Source organism: Chiloscyllium plagiosum, unplaced genomic scaffold, assembly GCF_037043375.1.
Source record: "Chiloscyllium plagiosum isolate Xiang-an unplaced genomic scaffold, Cpla_swu_hap1 HiC_scaffold_9, whole genome shotgun sequence".
NCBI lineage: Eukaryota > Metazoa > Chordata > Chondrichthyes > Orectolobiformes > Hemiscylliidae > Chiloscyllium > Chiloscyllium plagiosum.
Window position 1 is genome coordinate 82,414,933 of NW_028270147.1, and position 17,975 is coordinate 82,432,907.

Below are 17,975 nucleotides of genomic sequence, written 5' to 3' on the forward strand. Positions count from 1 at the left end.
CCTTCAGCAATACACCCTAATCCCGATTCTGTACTGAAGTACTATTGTATTGAATTATGCTTGCAAATATCTACCACAACTTCAAAGTGATAATGTAATAGTTCCCAGAAATAATTAACTGAAACTACTGCACACATGATAAAGAGGGAATCAAGCATTCATTTAACCTGGGAATTTTATTTTAAAAGTCCTATCAGACTATCAAAATACAGGCACTTGTTCTGTAGAACAAGCTGATTAAATCCCAAATGTACTTTAAATGTCGTGTTAACAATGTGTTATTTCAATCATGTAGTGGTAACTGCTGCAGAAAGGAAGAGTGTTTAAATTAGGTCAGTACTGGGCAAGATATGAGGCAGTCTTACTGTGTTAATACTGCCAACATCGTAATGAAGGTAATTAACAGCATCAAAATGAATGTGTTCTCTCTCATGTAGCAGTATAACAGATTGAATGAGCAAGAAAGCAGAACAGGGAGATGTAGATATAAACCATTCTAAGAAATGTACTTATAAAACACAGTAATTCATCTAACAATTTATGTAGATTAAAGTTCAAAGCTTAGGTAGCATATCTAAAGCAAAAAAAAACAGAAGCTCTGAGATAAACATCACTTGGATTTTTTATGAATTAGCACCAGGCTTTGACTACTGTGCTGTGATGTTTCTCTGATTTGTATTGACAGTGGGTGCTTTGACCTTTCTGAGTGAAAGGAGACAGAGAGAGAAGCACAAGATTTTACCCCTGATGCAGTTATATATCATTCAACATTGCTGTGACAAAACAGTTACTTGAAATGCAGCTCATTCATACACTCTGGTGTCAGGGGGCTTAGTTTCTAAGTTGCATTGCAATACACAAGTCTTTTATCTCCAATATGTGAAATCTATCGTACAGTTGCAAACTTAAAATAGGTAATGAGAGTTTCTGGTTTCAATATCTTTTGAGAAATGTGCTAAATTTTCAACCAAATCAGTTTTATTCACATTAGTTTCCTGTAGTTTAGCTCAACCAGTGGTCAGGCCATTTTTAAATCAGTGCCTTTCCTTCTTAAAACTACGACAGGAGATGAACGTCCCTGGCATCAAATTCAGATGATGGTAATCAAACATTAATAGGCCATATTTCATACTATTGTGACACAGAAGACTCAGAAGCAGGAGGCAAATGCTGTGACTGTTAGAAATACAAGGCAGAGTACATCCAGCTAATATAAACCAAAATTGCTGGAAAAAAGCAGCAGATCTGGCAGCAGCAGTGTTCTCATTCTCAAGGACAGCATGCAAGTGAGAACTAGGAAAAGGCTATTGATGGATTCTTTGGGGGTACCAGAGATAGCAACACAGGAGTAGCAGGAAATGCCATTGTGGGGGCTTCCCTACTCACCAGTGGCATCCTAAGAACTGTTTTGTTATTGGCTGAAATGGAAACCTGAATGGAAGAATTCAAACTGGGAAAAAGTTGGAAAATATTTAACAGGCTGCAGATAATTGGTACACAGAGATTGCACTAGCAGTAATGAGATTAATGACCTGATAATCAGGGACAAACATTGACCAGAACACAACACAGTATTCATCTGCTTTGTGAAATAGTGATGTGAGAATTTATGTCCACTTGTAAAAACAGACCAGAGACTTAGTATGAAAGATGGTCCTTTTTACAAGGCAGTGCTGCCATGAAGAGTCAACATGGATTAGTACAATACATGTAGCCTTCACACGAGGATCATTTTTCTCAGCTCCATGCTGGAATTAGTAGTTTTAGGTGTAGTAACCTAGGGACTAGATAAATCAATATATGGCCAAACTAGTTCAAAAAGGTAAGAAACATTCAGTATCTCAGTCTCTTTATGAAAGCACTCCCTCGCAAAATTGTGCACTTCTCTTCATCGCGTTTGGTTACTTTAACATTCATAAGCAGTAGTCAATTTGTTCAGATCAAGTTATAAAAAATCTGCTGTGACAAGTTCAATTTTTACATTTAGTTTTAAAAACATTAGGATTTCTCAGAAGGTGATTCAAATGCTTCAATATGAAAATAGTGTGATCCATGGATTTGGTGTAAAATTGCAAATATATTACAAAGGATGGAATTTCGTAAAAAATGAATGTAGCTACCTTGTCTATACTTCTTTGGATCAATTACAGTTCTCATTTTATCCAATTCATCAGTGTGTAATAACTCTTGAAAGTAAGATATATTCTACATTTGAATTTATTAATACATTAATCTGATTATCAATATAGATAATTCATTTGAAACTATTCTCTGAGAATAGGATTGCTACCCTTCCAGGTGTATACTCAAAATTTGCAGGATTTAAAAAGGAACATCCAAGACACTTATGAAAACAAAACAGGTAAAGAATTATGGGTATATTTTTAACCACTTCTGGCATTTTGCTCCCTCTCCCACTCTGCCAAGGATATGCAAGTCCTGAGCCTCCTCCACCACCAAATCCAAGCCACCTGTTGCCTGAAGGAAGAACACCTCATCTTCCGCTTGGTACCTTCCAACCACATGACAATAATGTTGACTTCACCAGTTTCCTCATCTCCCCTCCCCCATCTTATCCGAGATCCAATTCTCCAACTTAGAACTGCCCTCTTGAACCATCCTACCTTTCCATCTTTCTTCCCATTTATCCACTCCACCCTCCGCTCTGATCTATCACCATCAGCCCCCACCCTTCATCTATCTATCACCTTCCCAGCCACCTTACCCAGTTCCACTCCCCTCCCATTTATCTCTCAGCCAAAGATTGGTATATATATTGGTAATAACATTAGCAAATTTGCTGATGATACTAAGCTGGGTGGCAGGGTGAAATGTGATGAGGATGGTAGATTACAGGGTGACCTGGACAAGTTAGGTGAGTGGTCAGATGCATGGCAGATGCAGTTTAATGTGAATAAATGTATGGTTATCCACTTTGGTGGCAAGAACAGGAAGGCAGATTACTACCTAAATGGAATCAATTTAGGTAAAGGGGCAGTACAGAGAGATCTGGGTGTTCTTGTACACCAGCCAATATGAAGGTAAGCATGCAGGTACAGCAGGTAGTGAAGACGGCTAATAGCATGCTGGCCTTCATAACAAGAGGGATTGAGTATAGAAGCAAAGAGGTTCTTCTGCAGCTGTACACACACCTGGAGTACTGTGTGCAGTTCTGGTCTCCAAATTTGAGGAAAGACATTCTGGCTATTGAGGGAGTGCAGCGTAGATTCACGAGGTCAATTCCTGGAATGGCGGGATTACCTTACACTGAAAGACTGGAGCGACTGGGCTTGTATACCCTTGAGTTTAGAAGACTGAGAGGGGATCTGATTGAGATATATAAGATTATTAAAGGATTGGATAATCTGCAGGCAGGAAACATGTTTCCGCTGATGGGCGAGTGCCGAACCAGAGGACACAGCTTCAAAATACGGGGTAGACCATTTAAGACAGCGATGAGGAGAAACTTCTTCACCCAGAGAGTCGTGGCTTGTGGAATGCTCTGCCCCAGAGGGCAGTGGAGGCCCAGTCTCTGGATTCATTTAAGAAAGAGTTGGATAGAGCTCTCAAGGATAGTGGAATCAAGGGTTATGGAGATAAGGCAGGAACAGGATACTGATTAAGGATGATCAGCCATGATCATATTGAATGTGGTGCAGGCTCGAAGGGCAGAATGGCCTACTTCTGCACCTATTATCTATATGCTGAAGATGGTGTGGGTTATGAGTGTGTTGGGGGATGGGGGGGGTGGGGGGGAAAGAGTAAAAAAAAGGTAGAGATGGAGCCCAGAGAGAGAGAAGACCATGATTGCACAAAGAAAAGGATAATAAACGTTAGTCAGAAATGTTAACTCTGCTTTGCCTCCAAAGACGTTGCCAGATTGCCGAGTTTTTCCAGTAATTTCTGCTTTTCTTTCTGACTTCCAGTAAAAGTTTTTTTTTGTTTTCTTTTTCGTTTACTATTAGGAAGTCCTTTAATTAATTGCCTTCCATAAAACAGCTTAGACTTCCAAAAGGCCTTTGATAAGGTGCCACACGGGAGGCTGCTGAGCAAGGTGAGGGCCCATGGTGTTTGAGGTGAGCTACTGGTATGGATTGAGGATTGGCTGTCTGACAGAAGGCAGAGAGTTGGGATAAAAGGTTCTTTTTTGGAATGGCAGCCAGTAACAAGCGGTGTTCCGCAGGGTTCAGTGTTGGGGCACAGCTGTTCACATTATATATTAATGATCTGGATGAAGGGACTGGGGGCATTCTAGCGAAGTTTGCCGATGATACAAAGTTAGGTGGACAGGCAGGTAGTACTGAGGAAGTGGGGAGGCTGCAGAAGGATCTAAACAGTTTGGAAGAGTGGTCCAGGAAATGGCTGATGGAATTCAATGTGAGCAAATGCGAGGTCTTGCACTTTGGAAAAAAGAATACAAGCATGGACTATTTTCTAAACGGTGAGAAAATTCGTAAAGCCAAAGTACAGAGGGATCTGGGAGTGCTAGTTGAGGATTCTCTAAAGGTAAACATGCAGGTTGAGTGCGTGATTAAGAAAGCAAATGCAATGTTGTCAATTATCTCAAGAGGGTTGGAATATAAAAGCACTGTTGTGCTACTGAGACTTTATAAAGCTCTGGTTAGGCCCCATTTGGAGTACTGTGTCCAGGTCTGGTCCCCACACCTCAGGAAGGACATACTGGCACTGGAGCGTGTCCAGCGGAGATTCATACGGATGATCCAATGGTAGGTCTAACATATGAGGAACGGCTGAGGATCCTGGGATTGTATTCATTGGAGTTTAGAAGATTAAGGGGAGATCTAATAGAAACTTACAAGATAATACATGGCTTGGAGAGGGTGGACGCTAGGAAATTGTTTCCATTAGGCGAGGAGACTAGGACCCGTGGACACAGCCTTAGAATTACAGGGGGTAAATTCAGAACAGAAATGCGGAGACATTTCTTCAGCCAGAGAGTGGTGGGCCTGTGGAATTCATTGCCACAGAGTGCAGTGGAGGCTGGGACGCTAAATGTCTTCAAGACAGAAATTGATAAATTCTTGATGTCACAAGGAATTAAGGGCTACGGGGAGAATGCGGGTAAGTGGAGATGAAATGCCCATCAGCCATGATTGGATGGCGGAGTGGACACGATGGGCCGAATGGCCTTACTTCCGCTCCTATGTCTTATGGTCTTACTTTAGTCAATGTGAAGTAATCGAAGCTCTTTAAATATAGAGGATCTCAATGACTCTGCATTTTGATTGAAATGGGATATTTTACCTACAGTTATGGCAAATGATTACATTTGGAGTTGTGTACAATCTTGGACAATCCATCTCTGAATAGTCATAGTTCCACTGAGGAAGAGCTAAAGAAGAACAAATCCAGCCTATGAAGGAAGATTTACACCTCCACTCGCTTTTGTTTGACAAAAGACAGCCAAGAGGGAAAAAGCTTAAGGTCTTTAAAAATTCAATAATTTATATGACTGCATGCAGTGTTTGGTTCCCCACACCAAAAGAAGGACAATCTATCGAGAACCTCCAGCAAAATCAGCAAATGCTTTATAAATGGATTAAATACTTTAAAAAATGCCAACTGATGAGTAGTTAAGCATAATAAATAAGGAATTCAAACTACATATTGATAATCAAAATGTAGACTAAAATAGCTTCAATGTTGGTGAGAGCATAGAAATGCCAATTTGGAAAAAAGAATCTTTTCGGGTTGGAATGATATAAATTATAAATCTGGACTGACAATTTTAAGTCCTCTCTCTACAGTTGCAAAAGGTTAGAGTAAAATCTTCATATACTTTAACCTCAGTTTTTATTTAACTCTGTCAATTAAATTAATTAGACAAAGTACACAATATATAGGGCAGATTGCACACTGGTTTTGGTACTTAAGAATTTTCATTTCATAATTTAGAAAAAAGAAACTATTTGTTATCCATTCATCAGAGGACAAGAACAATGAGATGACAATATTGAATGGGAATCAGTTGTTACTTTGATGAATTTTATCTTGATAAAGAAGAGGAAACAACCTGATAGACCATTTAGCTTGGGAGATATGTTTCCTACTCTTACAGAATAAATATGCTTACTTATAACAAAATAAAAGAATTTAGAGATTATTAACTTTTTATTTGCAGTATTTATAGTCAATACAACTTTCAAAAGAATCAAAAAATTCAAATCATATTATCTTGCAACAATTAAAAGAAATCCAGCAATGAAAAGATGCAATATTTTACCTGGAAATTAAGTCTATTCTCAGTAGTTTCCCTCATAATTCAGGGAATACTATCAAATTGTCCCTGCATTCACCTATACATATACATAATAAGTTAAAGGTGGTCTGCACAATGCAATTATGAATAACAAATACAATTGCACTAAAACATAGTTACAACACAAAAATCAACAAATTCCTTAAATATACAAGTATTTTTACAATCTTTAAAAAGATCTTGGTGGTATTTTCACACCACATCACTAGGGTCACAGAAGTATTCACATCAGACTCCAGGCTTTGTGTAGCCTTTGAATTCTTCTCCAGTGCCATACCTATCTTCCTATCTCTCAGATCTGCATAGCCTGCCTGAACTGGCGAGTGAAGACATAGGGGAAGAAGCCCACACCGCTTGGATGAACCGCGAAAAAATAAAAAATAAACCTTTCACCTTGAATGTCATACTGGTAAATCAAAAGCCTGCACTACAGATTTTGTAAGCAACCAGTTTCCCATGGCAATGGGCCAAGGTTAGGGGTTTACAACAAAGGTGAGGAAAAACAATGTATAAAACAAAACCCAAGCCAAATTCCTCCATGTTGTTGGAGGCCAAGGACAGCATGAGAGGGAGAGAGAAGGTTGTACAAATATACAGTTGCAGACATATTGCAAACAAAATGAAGGTTCAAATACTGTACAAAGGGGTAAAAAGTAACCATGGTTAGATTTCCACAGCATGTGGATAATTTTAATTGGGTCAATAATGGGTACACATTAAACTACAATGTAAGAAAGGGGTTAACCTTGATTATGGCTATGAATATAACCCATTTCAATTTGGATTTTCTCTAGGTGATCTCAACAGGACTTGAACGGATCTGCAGACCAACAATCTATGACTGTGGGGAAGAACAGAGAAAAAACTGTATAAACACTAAAGTTTTACAAGAAAAGCAAAATGCTGCACTTGTTGGAAATCTGAAACAAACACAAAAAAAGGCTGGGGAAATTTAGCAGGTCTAGTAGCATCTGTGGAGAGAAAAAGAGTTAATGTTTCAAATCTAGTTTGACTGCTTCAGCATAGGAGTCAGACAAGACTCAAAATATTAACTCTGTTTTGCTTTCTACAGATGCTGCCAGACCTACTGAGTTTCTCCACCATTTCCTGTGTATGTTAAAGTTTTATAACATGTTCCTACATAATCTTCTGATGCTCGATCAAATAAATATGGCCAAACAATAAATTACTCAAATGGGCTGTTACTCCTGCTTTATTAAATGTCACCATTCACAAAGGCTTTATACACAGACCAAAACAATACATTTCTGCTAACAAAAAATCATTGAGCAGAAATGTGTTTCACTGTGTAAATATGAAATTACAGGTCAATGCGATTTTAAAGAAAGTACCTACTGTTTTACATACTTTAGCAGAGCAATAAACTGTTGTCTCTCTTTTACAGTTATGAACATGCATATATTAATTATTTTAGAAGCCAGAATTATCAGCTTATTATTTCTTCTAAGTCTACTTAATGTACTCGTCATGCGCAGGACTTACATTTGCTTAAAACACATTTTAAGGGAATAAGTTTTTCTATTCCAGAATAGGTGTTGTGGATCAAATGTTCATCCCATGCAAATAAAACAGGATGACATTTTCCACTCACCTGGATGTCTAAGCTACTACAGTCAATACAGATGTTGGTAAATGCCAAAGCTCCACTGACATTGAGGATCGGAAATTTCCAGCACTTGTGATCAGTCTAGGCTGACTGTACTGAATACTTTTGGTGCTGACCTTTAATAAGTCAGTGTAGTTATCTCAAGACAGCAATACTAAGCCATTCAGTTCATAGAATCTCTACAGCATGGAAGCAGGCAATTCGGCCCATCAAATTCAAAGAGCATCCCACCCAGACTCACTCTATCCCCGTAACGCTTGATTTCCTACGTTTAACTCACCCAACTGACACTATGGGACAATTTAGCATGGCCAATCCACCTAACGTGCACAACTTTGGACTGTGGGAGGAAACTGGAACATCCGGAGGAAGCCCACACAGAAACAGGAAGAATGTGCAAAGCCCACCCAGACTGTTGCTGAGGGCTGGAATTGAACCAGTAGCCACTGAGCTATGTTTCTTCTTGGGTTGCCTTGAAAGCAATTAAAAGAAGTTAGGCATATTTCACAAAAAGTGGATTGGAAAAAGACTGAAACTGGGCACAGGAACTGCTATCAGCCCCCATGGCTATATATTGGGAGTCTCTTGCCTGGCAAGAAGCATTCAAAATGCAGTCTTGAAATAAAATCCTGTGAAACTGATTTCCTTTGAGAGTTGTCTCACCCGCATTGCCAAAATGTAATGATTGTTTGCAGGTTAACGCTAATGCTTGCTACTAATTTCTGCATACAAAAGTAAATAGCATATTATTTTTAAAAGAAGCATCACTTCTACAACTCCTGACTGCTCCAATGCTATCATGAAGCTTGATTTTGAATGCCTCCTTTAAGCTGTGCTGCTCAGGGTGGTTTAAGTGATTGTGTGTCTGAGTGATTGTGTATGGATTCCATTTTATGCTCCTCACTAAGGACTACGTCATTTTGTTGTATACAGTAGTCATACAAAAATCTCACATCTTAATGGCAGTAAGTTTAAATAACTGCAACCCTGATTTATTTTCAACTGTTCTGAAATGTCATTAGTGACTATCACCTTTTGTTCAACACTTGTAACAGGTAAAATTATTAAAAGTGCATTGGAAACAAAGTATAGAATCATTTTCTCAAACTATGCTGAATTGTATCCTTTTTGGAATTTGATTTACCACACAAACCAACCCCTCAAATAAAAGATACATTTGTAAGCATTCAATGAGGAAGTCCACTGATGCACAACTTGCATTTTACTTGGCTACTTTCCAGAGTACTTGATTTTCTTGGTCTCCAAATCCATATGTTTCTTTTGACTTACATTTCAAAACCTGCAATGCCTCAAGGTAATTGGTTCAGCTTAGAAATTAATGCAGTGTAGTCTGTGCTGCCAATTCATCCACACTAAGAGACTAACCAACAGGCATAGTAATTAAATAAAGAAAACCCCATTGTATCAAGTCTAATTTATTAAAAGCCACTGTTTTGAAATTAAAATAGCATGTAAAGATGATGATACATCAGCGATCATCAGACCACTGGTTCAGGTTCTGAATTACTTATCCTGCGCTTTGAACAGACAATTGTAGCAAATCAAGGAAGAATTGAAGGAATTTATGTTTTTAAAACAGCAGACAAAATGAGCATGTAATTGGCTGCACACCTTAGCTTTAAGTCCCATTGCACTATACCCGGCAGCAAGTCTAGCTAGATTATTTCTCAGTCATGATTATGTTTCCAGCCATACCTTCTAGAGCAAGGGGACACTAAAGCTCTGCTTAACTGCAAACATATTTGATCACCAACATCAACATCAAAATTGAACTAGCTATTTTCAAACATTAAACTTTGAAAACAGCACAGCAAATGACAGAACACATCTATAACATAAGGCTTTAAGATCTGAAAAAGGTGACTTTTCACAGATGGTCACATGGCAGGTGATCAGTGGCATGATCTTTTAAAAGAATATTAGTTGAAGCTTATTTTCCTCCCAATGTCAAAAGCAAAACAAAGAAATTCCCCACTTCTCCAAGACGGATATAAGTGAATCCAGTTAGCGAACTGCAATCTGGCTGGTGTTTCAGGCTTTTTTGTTATCAAACTTTTTTGTGAAAAACCAAACGAATTTTGAAAATTTTTGAGCACAAAGAAGGGTTTCAAATAATATACTAGAATAAAACAGCACTCAAAGTAAAAGGGTTTGACAGTCAGAAAAAGGTTTCACGTAATTTATTATAAACTAGTCCATATATTCTCTTTATATTGTGCATGAATGAATAGATTCTACATAGAGATAGGATACTGTGCAAAAAAAAAAAAGTGACCCTTAGGTGTAGAATCTACTTAATCTTCCTTTACCTCCAACCATATACTTCATATGCTTCTCTAATAGTTTATTGGACTACTTTATCACCTGGTTCTGCATTGAACCACAGAAAGTGCAAGGTTTCATCCAGGATTATACAAAGTTAGCCAGGAAAGAAGCTTGGGCAGAACAATTAGCCTTAGTACCCTTTGGAATGGGGAGGGTGGAGAGAAGTAGTCAAGATTGCCCCATATGATCCAACCGCAAGAACCACATAAATGCTCAGGTTGAGAGAGGATAGGATTTAGCTTTACTGTATTGTGATATAACGATATTTACTCACCAACTGAACTTTTGTTTAAGCTGGCGAGGGGGCTGCTATATCTGTGGAACCCATACTCCAAATGTGAACCAGTGTCCCTCACAGTAAACTAGAGGGAAAATTGTTCACACTATTTAGGTAGCCAATAGCAGGGAAGGGACAAAAATCAATACATCAGAAATAAAATAGACTTCTTTCTTGTAGACAGCAGCTTTATAATGCATTGGTCCCCTGTTCTAGGCAGGCACTCATCACACTGACTGCCCATAAATATTTTTCTTCGGTAAAAGACAGATAGAAATATACTTCCTGTTTACAATAACTGGGATATTTTACGTATATCTCCAGTAGTTTCTCGAGATTGAGGCAGTAACTTTCCTGTGGATGGATGCTGTGCGTGACTCGTCATCAGGAGCGATTCTTCAAAATTACAGGTACTGCAAGAATATAGAAAATTGCTTGTTAATAAAATATTAACACCAACTTAGAAACACTTGCTGACAACAGTCCCATTGCCCAATAGAAATCTTAACTCCCAGTAAATGTGGACAGTGGCTCTTCAAAACAATGAGAAAAACAGAATTTAAAGAATCCATTTTGTATTCTGATATATTTCATTTCCCCCAAATTAAACTGCGCTTTGATGGAATGCCAGATAATTAATTTTATCTTGCTTATTTAACATTTTTCCAAGAAAGTGCCTTTCCTCACCATCAGCTAATATATGAATTGCAGACTTAAATCATTCTTAGAATGCAACTCAAATGATTAGGTATTTTAGATAACAGATGGGATGCAATAAAGGAGAAGGTATTGTATAGCTAAGAGTGTGATGCACAGAGCAATGGGAATCAGGATTCTCATTCTTGATTCTACCAGAATATTGGGAGTTAATTAACATGGCCCCCCTTGATTCATATACTCCTGTACATAAATACATAGTACAGCTGAAGAAGAATTCCAACTGGAACCTGATGGCACAGAACGTGAGAGGCTGCTTTTATTTTTAAGTTGATAAACATACTTACTGATAATGACTAACAAGACAATTACAACGACCACCGCTATGATGACCTTCATCTGAAAGGAAAAAGTTAACAAAGTAAAAAAAAAGCACAACACAATCTTTCCTGCACCTCTGTTTAAGAGCAATACCTGTAAACACAAATATAATTTGTGCCCGATTTAGGTAATGTGTATTGAGCCATGGTCTTAACTTCACCTTCTGCAGTTGCATCTTTTGAGAATCAGATTTTTAGTTCTGGAATGTAGTGTTTAGTTAGATTTGGGTTTAGAAAACACTGTTGTATAAGTAGACCAAAGATCAACTAGAATGGAAGCATTACTGTTGTATGCCTTTGAATAGATATATCAACTTATAAATTAAGAGAAGTGCATTTATAACAAAAACGTCAACATAAGTGTATGATTTTACTAAGCCTCCTGCATCCCTGCTATACTACTCTTTCTAGCAAAAGAAAGAACTTGCATTTAAGTAGTATCCTTCACGACTGCAGGATATGCCAGTGCTTTAGTAGAAAATATGGCAATATTTCGCACTCAAAAAGCTTCCACATCAATAATATAGTAGCAATCACAATGTAGACTTTAACTGATGTCGGCAGAAGGGCTAAATGTTGGCCAGAACACTGGTAAGAACTCTGCTGCTCTTTGTTGAAAATAAGGTATGGGAGCTTAAAGGTCAAAATGTGAAGGGTGATGGTGGGTCAGGTTAACAGCTCATCTGAAAGAGTACTGCAAAATAAGTCTAGATTTTGTACTCAAGTTTCTGAAATTTAGTACTGGCCCCATTTGTGCAGCAATTTTAATAAAGCCGTGTTACAATTTAAGAAGTAAATTTAAAAAGCAAACACTTAAAACAAATAAATTAAATCAAAACACCCATTTGAAATTATAAAGTGCTCTGTGAAATCTATTTTTTTCTGCTTGATGTTCCATATGTTGAAACACAGCAACGTGTATTGAATTAAGGAATTCCTTCAAATTACAATGACATTATAGACCTGTGTTTTTAAATGATAATAGATGAGATCACTAGGTATTTGAACAAAATATAGTATTTAGAAATGAAACACATGAAGGCAGCTCACTGCAAGTAATAAATCATAAAGTTACTTCCTTTAGTTTCTATGCCAATTAGAATTATAGTTACATGGGTCTTTAGTGGCTTGATCTCCTCCGAAGATACATCAGTTAAATTATTTTTATTCATCAGTGACTACATTACTATGTAAAACTCCCAAATAACTAATGGTTCAAAACGCTTTAACAAAAGCGTTCTAAAATTACACAACCTGATGTGATAAATTAGAACTGTTTTGTGAAAAAATATGGGTGTCAAAAAGGAGTCATGATGATTAAGTTTTAGACAGCTTGTTTCAATGACTGTTAAATGAACCTTTTCATGTTCTTCAGGATTTACTGATCTTGGTGCCAGAATGATGCACAAAATAATGAAAGGCATCTCTCCAACGGTGAAGAAAAGGTCAGCTGCCTACCAAGTGCAACAGGAAATCATTTTCCGCATTTCACAAACCTCTAATCCAGTCGTGTACAACAATTACAAATAAGACAAAAATATCTCCCAATCATTCATTTTTCAAAAGCTGATTTTACAGTGAACTAATGAATTTATCTCTAACAACATTATTAGAAATTTCATTTCATATATCTTGACTGACATTGATTAGATCATAGAAGTTAAGAATTCCATGCTCACTTTGGTAGTTAGAAAACAGAGGCATACACCACAAAAGGGGGGTAAATAAATAAAATGGGATCAAATAGAAACAGAAATAGTGAAGATAAAATGAAATTAACAGCTGTTGTGGGAAAATGCAACAAGGAGGAACAGGTAGCAAGTCAATCCAAGAGTTAACATTTTGGTCTCATTTTATAAAAATGTACATAGCTGGTAAGACAGCAAAAAAACGTTCCAAATATTCAGGTTGCCTACTGTTGCCGTAACATTAATGTGTTTGTTTCAAGTGTGTGAGGTAGAGTCTTTCAAAATAGTTAACTCAGGAAAATTGCAATTTCTATTGAATTTTATCATTCTACAGGTAAAAGGCATTGTGTATTTGTTCAGCAATATTATGCGCTAAATTCAAGTATAAATAACTCTCATAAGTTTCGTACACCACTGTCCACTAGCAGCATACGTTTACTTGCTATAACACTAAGTTATAAATAGGAAATTTAGAGTAACAATGCTTTGAACTAAATTGGCTGTATCCTTATGAACGTTTCTGTTCACAAGAGGATTATATAGAAATAAATGCAGTAAAAACGTTTTCAAGAACAAGTTGTAAAGCTTTGGACTATTCCCCTTTACCCACTGCAAATGACTTGTATTTACTTAGCTTCTTTAATGGCAAAGACATTCCAATGAGAGAAGGTAGGGTATAGTCACAGAGGAGTCTGAAAATTTAACACATTTGAATATGTGAATAAATGAAAACCAGGGAGGTAAGTAGTTATAGACTAGCATGATTTAGCTTAGGAAATAGGATTGAAATAGGTGCAGGGTGAAACTTGAAGTGGGTCCCTACAAGTAGATCTAAATTTTTCAAGGACGAAAAAGGCAATGATGTTTTCATCAGAAAATTGTACACTAACTTTGGTAAAGAATAGCATTCCCTCTTTGTTTGCAGCCTGTTCACTTAGTTGTCTTGCACTTTTAAATGTTTTTGTGTGGATACACATGCACACAATGTTAAAGACAATATCTTGTAAGCAGCTGCTCAGTAACCTCCAGGTTGTAACTTCAAGAGAACTTTAATACAGAAGTAATAAATCTGAGAATCCAGAAACACAATTCAGTAAAAGTATGAAAGTAAGACCATAAAAAAATGTTAAGAGTTTTGGGGTTTATTTCCAGAGGAATAAATTACATTGTCAAAGGAGGGAATATCATGTTAAATTTCTAAAGAACCATGGATAGACTATATTTGGAGTGCTAAGCACAGTTCTGGTTTCCATGGTACAAAGGAGTACTGGAGCACTGCAGAAAGTACAGAAAAGATTTACAAGAATTAGGTTGACAGGTAGAAAGAAAGATTGAACAGGTTGGGACCATTTTTCTGGAAAAGGGAAAATTTAAATAAGTCTTTAAAATCATACAAGGCTGAACAGGATGGATTGAGACAAGCCTAAATTTGGCTGATTCCAGAATAAAGAAACTTTTGAATAAAATACTGCAGATGCTAGAAATCTGAAACAAATACAGAGAATGCTGGAGAAACTCAGCACAGGTATGACAGCATCTGTAGAGTCAGAAACAGATAACATCCAGTCTAGTAAGACACTTCTTCAAAAAGATGCAGAACCTATTATATCTGCTGAGTTTCTCCAACATTCGCTGCGCTTGTTTAAGGAAATCTCTGTTGGTATAGTTGTAATGTTGGAAATGTGACAGCAAATGTACACACAGCAAGCTCCCACAGCAACGTGATAATATTGAGTCAATTCTTTTTAGAATTTCGATTGAAAGAAAAATATTGGCTCGGAGATGAAGAATAATTTTTCTACTCTTCTTCAAAATTAGTTTGAGGAGATCTTTTATATTCACTTGAAAGCAGAGATGAAACTTCAGTTTCTTCGCAAGGTTTGTAGCTCAGGTTGAGGTTTAGGGTGTAGGTTTGCTCCCTGAGCTGTAGGTTTGATATCCAGACCTTTCATTACCTGACTAGGTAACATCATCAACACTGATGATGTTACCTAGCCAGGTAATGAAACGTCTGGATATCAAACCTACATCTCAGCGAGCAAACCTACACCCTAAACTTCAGTTTCTTGTCTCCTCAAAGTTGGCACCACCAACAATGCAACATTCTTTCAGTAATGGATTGAATCGTCAGCCTAGAATTTTATTCTCCATCACTCAAGTTGGACTTGAAGCTCTGATGAAGAGTTATCTAGACTCAAAACATTAACTTGCATGACCTGCTATAATCTCCATCATTTTTTGTTTTCAGTTGTTTTCAGCACAACCATTTGACTCAGAGGTGAGTATGCTTCAACTACCACATAAACCTGGCAAGTATAAACACTGCTGTAGATCAGTTGAGCTGTGATGTTGATGATTCGCCACAATTTGACCCATGGAGTTGTTTACAACATAACCTCTAGATAACAGGGTGAGACAACCCACATTCTAAACATACAGGGCTTTCACCGCTTTTATTATTAAAATAACTCAGTTTCACATTTAAAAGCCGCAGTGCACTTAGAGGCTAAACATTCTGAAAATCAGAGTTGTGTCATTTTTAGTGTCTAATTCAAACAAAATTTAAACAACAGTGGTTCTTTCAAAATTACTGAAATGTATTAAAAAGAGAAATTGTCTTACATTTAATTCACAAGACAGTTTAATCCTATTAAGTAACAAAAAGCACTTAAAATATTTTTATGTTCTGTATTACATTCCTTTCTGTAAATTAAAAACAAATATCAAATTCTTTGAAAGTTATTCTTTGCATAACTTACCCAAATACTGGAAACTTCAACAACTTAACAAAATTTTTCTATTTGCCATCTTGCTTGCAATTAAATTGGTTTCCATTACATATATTATATTTTTTAGATATATGCATCTGAATAGATAAGGTAAAACCTTCAAAACTTTATATCCTCCAAGGAAGGTTAACTGTAATTTTTCAAAATGCAGATTTTTTAAAATGTCCAGAAATATTATTCACATGGAATCACACATATCAAAATTGTTAATATCAAAGGTTGTTATCACAGTGACCTACACAAGAGTGCAGCCCTGTAGCTACATTGCTCAAATAGTTAATTCTGAACAGTCAAATCTGTTTTCATTAGTCTTTTTAGAAGTAGACATTGCCCTCTACCATCCATACCTGGTTCCAGAGCCTATAATTAAAGATTATTTATGTTGGGCCAATAAAGGTTTAAAACACTGGTTCATTTTTGGCTTATGGGCTCCTTTATAATTTCATAAGATTATATATATATATATATAAAACCAGATAAATGTATAGATAAAATGAAACTTGAGATATATGAATTATTTGAGGAAGTTAACTTAACCACAAACACTTGTCTTTAATTTGTTGCTTCACTGTATAATTTTGCCTAAGTGTATGCAAATGGTACCTAATAAAGAAATTCATCTCACACTAAATTCTATTTTCAAATACAACACAAAACAATATCCTGCTACAGACTGATTTAGGGAGGCGATGGCCTGGTATTATCGCTGGACTGCTATTCTAGAGACCCAGGTAATGGTTTTGGGTACCTGGGTTGAAATCCTGCCACAGCAGATAGCAGAATTTGAATTCAATATTTAAAAAAATCTGGAATGAAGAGTCTAAAAACGATCATGAGTCCATTGCTGACAGTCAGAAAAGCCCATCTGCTTCACTAACATCCTTTAGGGAAGGAAACTGCTGTCTTTGACTGGTCTGGCATGTGACTCCAGATTCATGGCAATGTTCTTGACTCTTAACTGCCCTGTGGACAATCAGGGATGGGCAGTAAATGCTCTTGCTTAGCCAGCGACACCTTCATCCAAATAATGAAAAAAAACCAATTGATTCCAGGAAATGTTACTCAGCTTTTTGCAGCATGTCTCTCTCAAATGGCTAATCCTCATATAATAGGTCATACTCTGAAGGTTGACAGTCAATGCAACTTCAATGGACATCAGGACTGCATTTTATTCCACCCTTAGCCAGGCGGAAATGTAACACGAGAAAAGATAACTTGATAAAGATCAGAAATTGGAAAGTTTCAAAACTGAACATTCTTTGTCTAACCTGTGGCTTTATTTGAAATAAATAATTATGCGGACTTCTATATGCTCAGGATGCTTCAAAACACTTTACAAATGAAGTACTTTTGAAGTGTGGTTATTAGTGTGATGTGGAATTGAATTTACAAAAGGTGAACAAAGGAGATAACTGGCCAGATCCTCTATTGTTTTGAGTTGGTGGAGAGATAAACGTCCAGGACGTCTGGGAGAATTTCCTTTATTTTCTTTGAATAGTGCCATGGTATCTTTAACATTTACTTGGGAGGGCAGTCTGCCTCTGAGTTTAATACCTTTGCTGAAAAACAGCACCACAGATTGTCACACACCGCAATGCACTTATGTTGCATCTTCGACTATCATGAATGGAAAATACTTTGTTGCCAAAAAATTTCCACATTACTGAAAACTCCATTTCCTTTTATGTGTGTATTGAAAGGTAACTTGACATGATGACACGAGTTACTTAATTATCCATTTACTTCATACAAATAGTGCACTCAATTATTTCAATGGATTCTTCCAAGTTCCTGAATCATTATTTAATAATTAGACATGCCAAAACAGATCAGGTTCAATGGTCAAAGGAAATGGGAGCGGTATTGTTTTTTCAAAGAGTAAAAACAAAGCAAAATAACACTAAGGAGGTTTCATGATGAATTCAAAATAC

At 36.9% G+C, this 17,975-nt stretch overlaps 1 protein-coding gene across 3 annotated transcripts in view; it reads right to left on the reverse strand.

Annotated features, from left to right (window-relative positions):
* Positions 1-6,113: 6,113 nt before the first annotated feature.
* Positions 6,114-17,975, reverse strand: part of vamp4 (vesicle-associated membrane protein 4) — a 59,071-nt gene continuing 47,209 nt past the window's right edge. For 2 of the 3 annotated variants that reach the window (XM_087990879.1, XM_043699874.2), the window contains 2 exons: positions 11,535-11,586; positions 6,114-10,943 (listed from right to left, as the gene is read on the reverse strand). In XM_087990879.1, coding sequence (XP_087847005.1) covers positions 10,820-10,943; positions 11,535-11,586 — 176 coding nt within the window. In that variant the 3' untranslated portion in view covers positions 6,114-10,819. The remainder of the gene's footprint in view (positions 10,944-11,534; positions 11,587-17,975) is intronic. The other variant, XM_043699877.2, reaches the window with a different exon arrangement.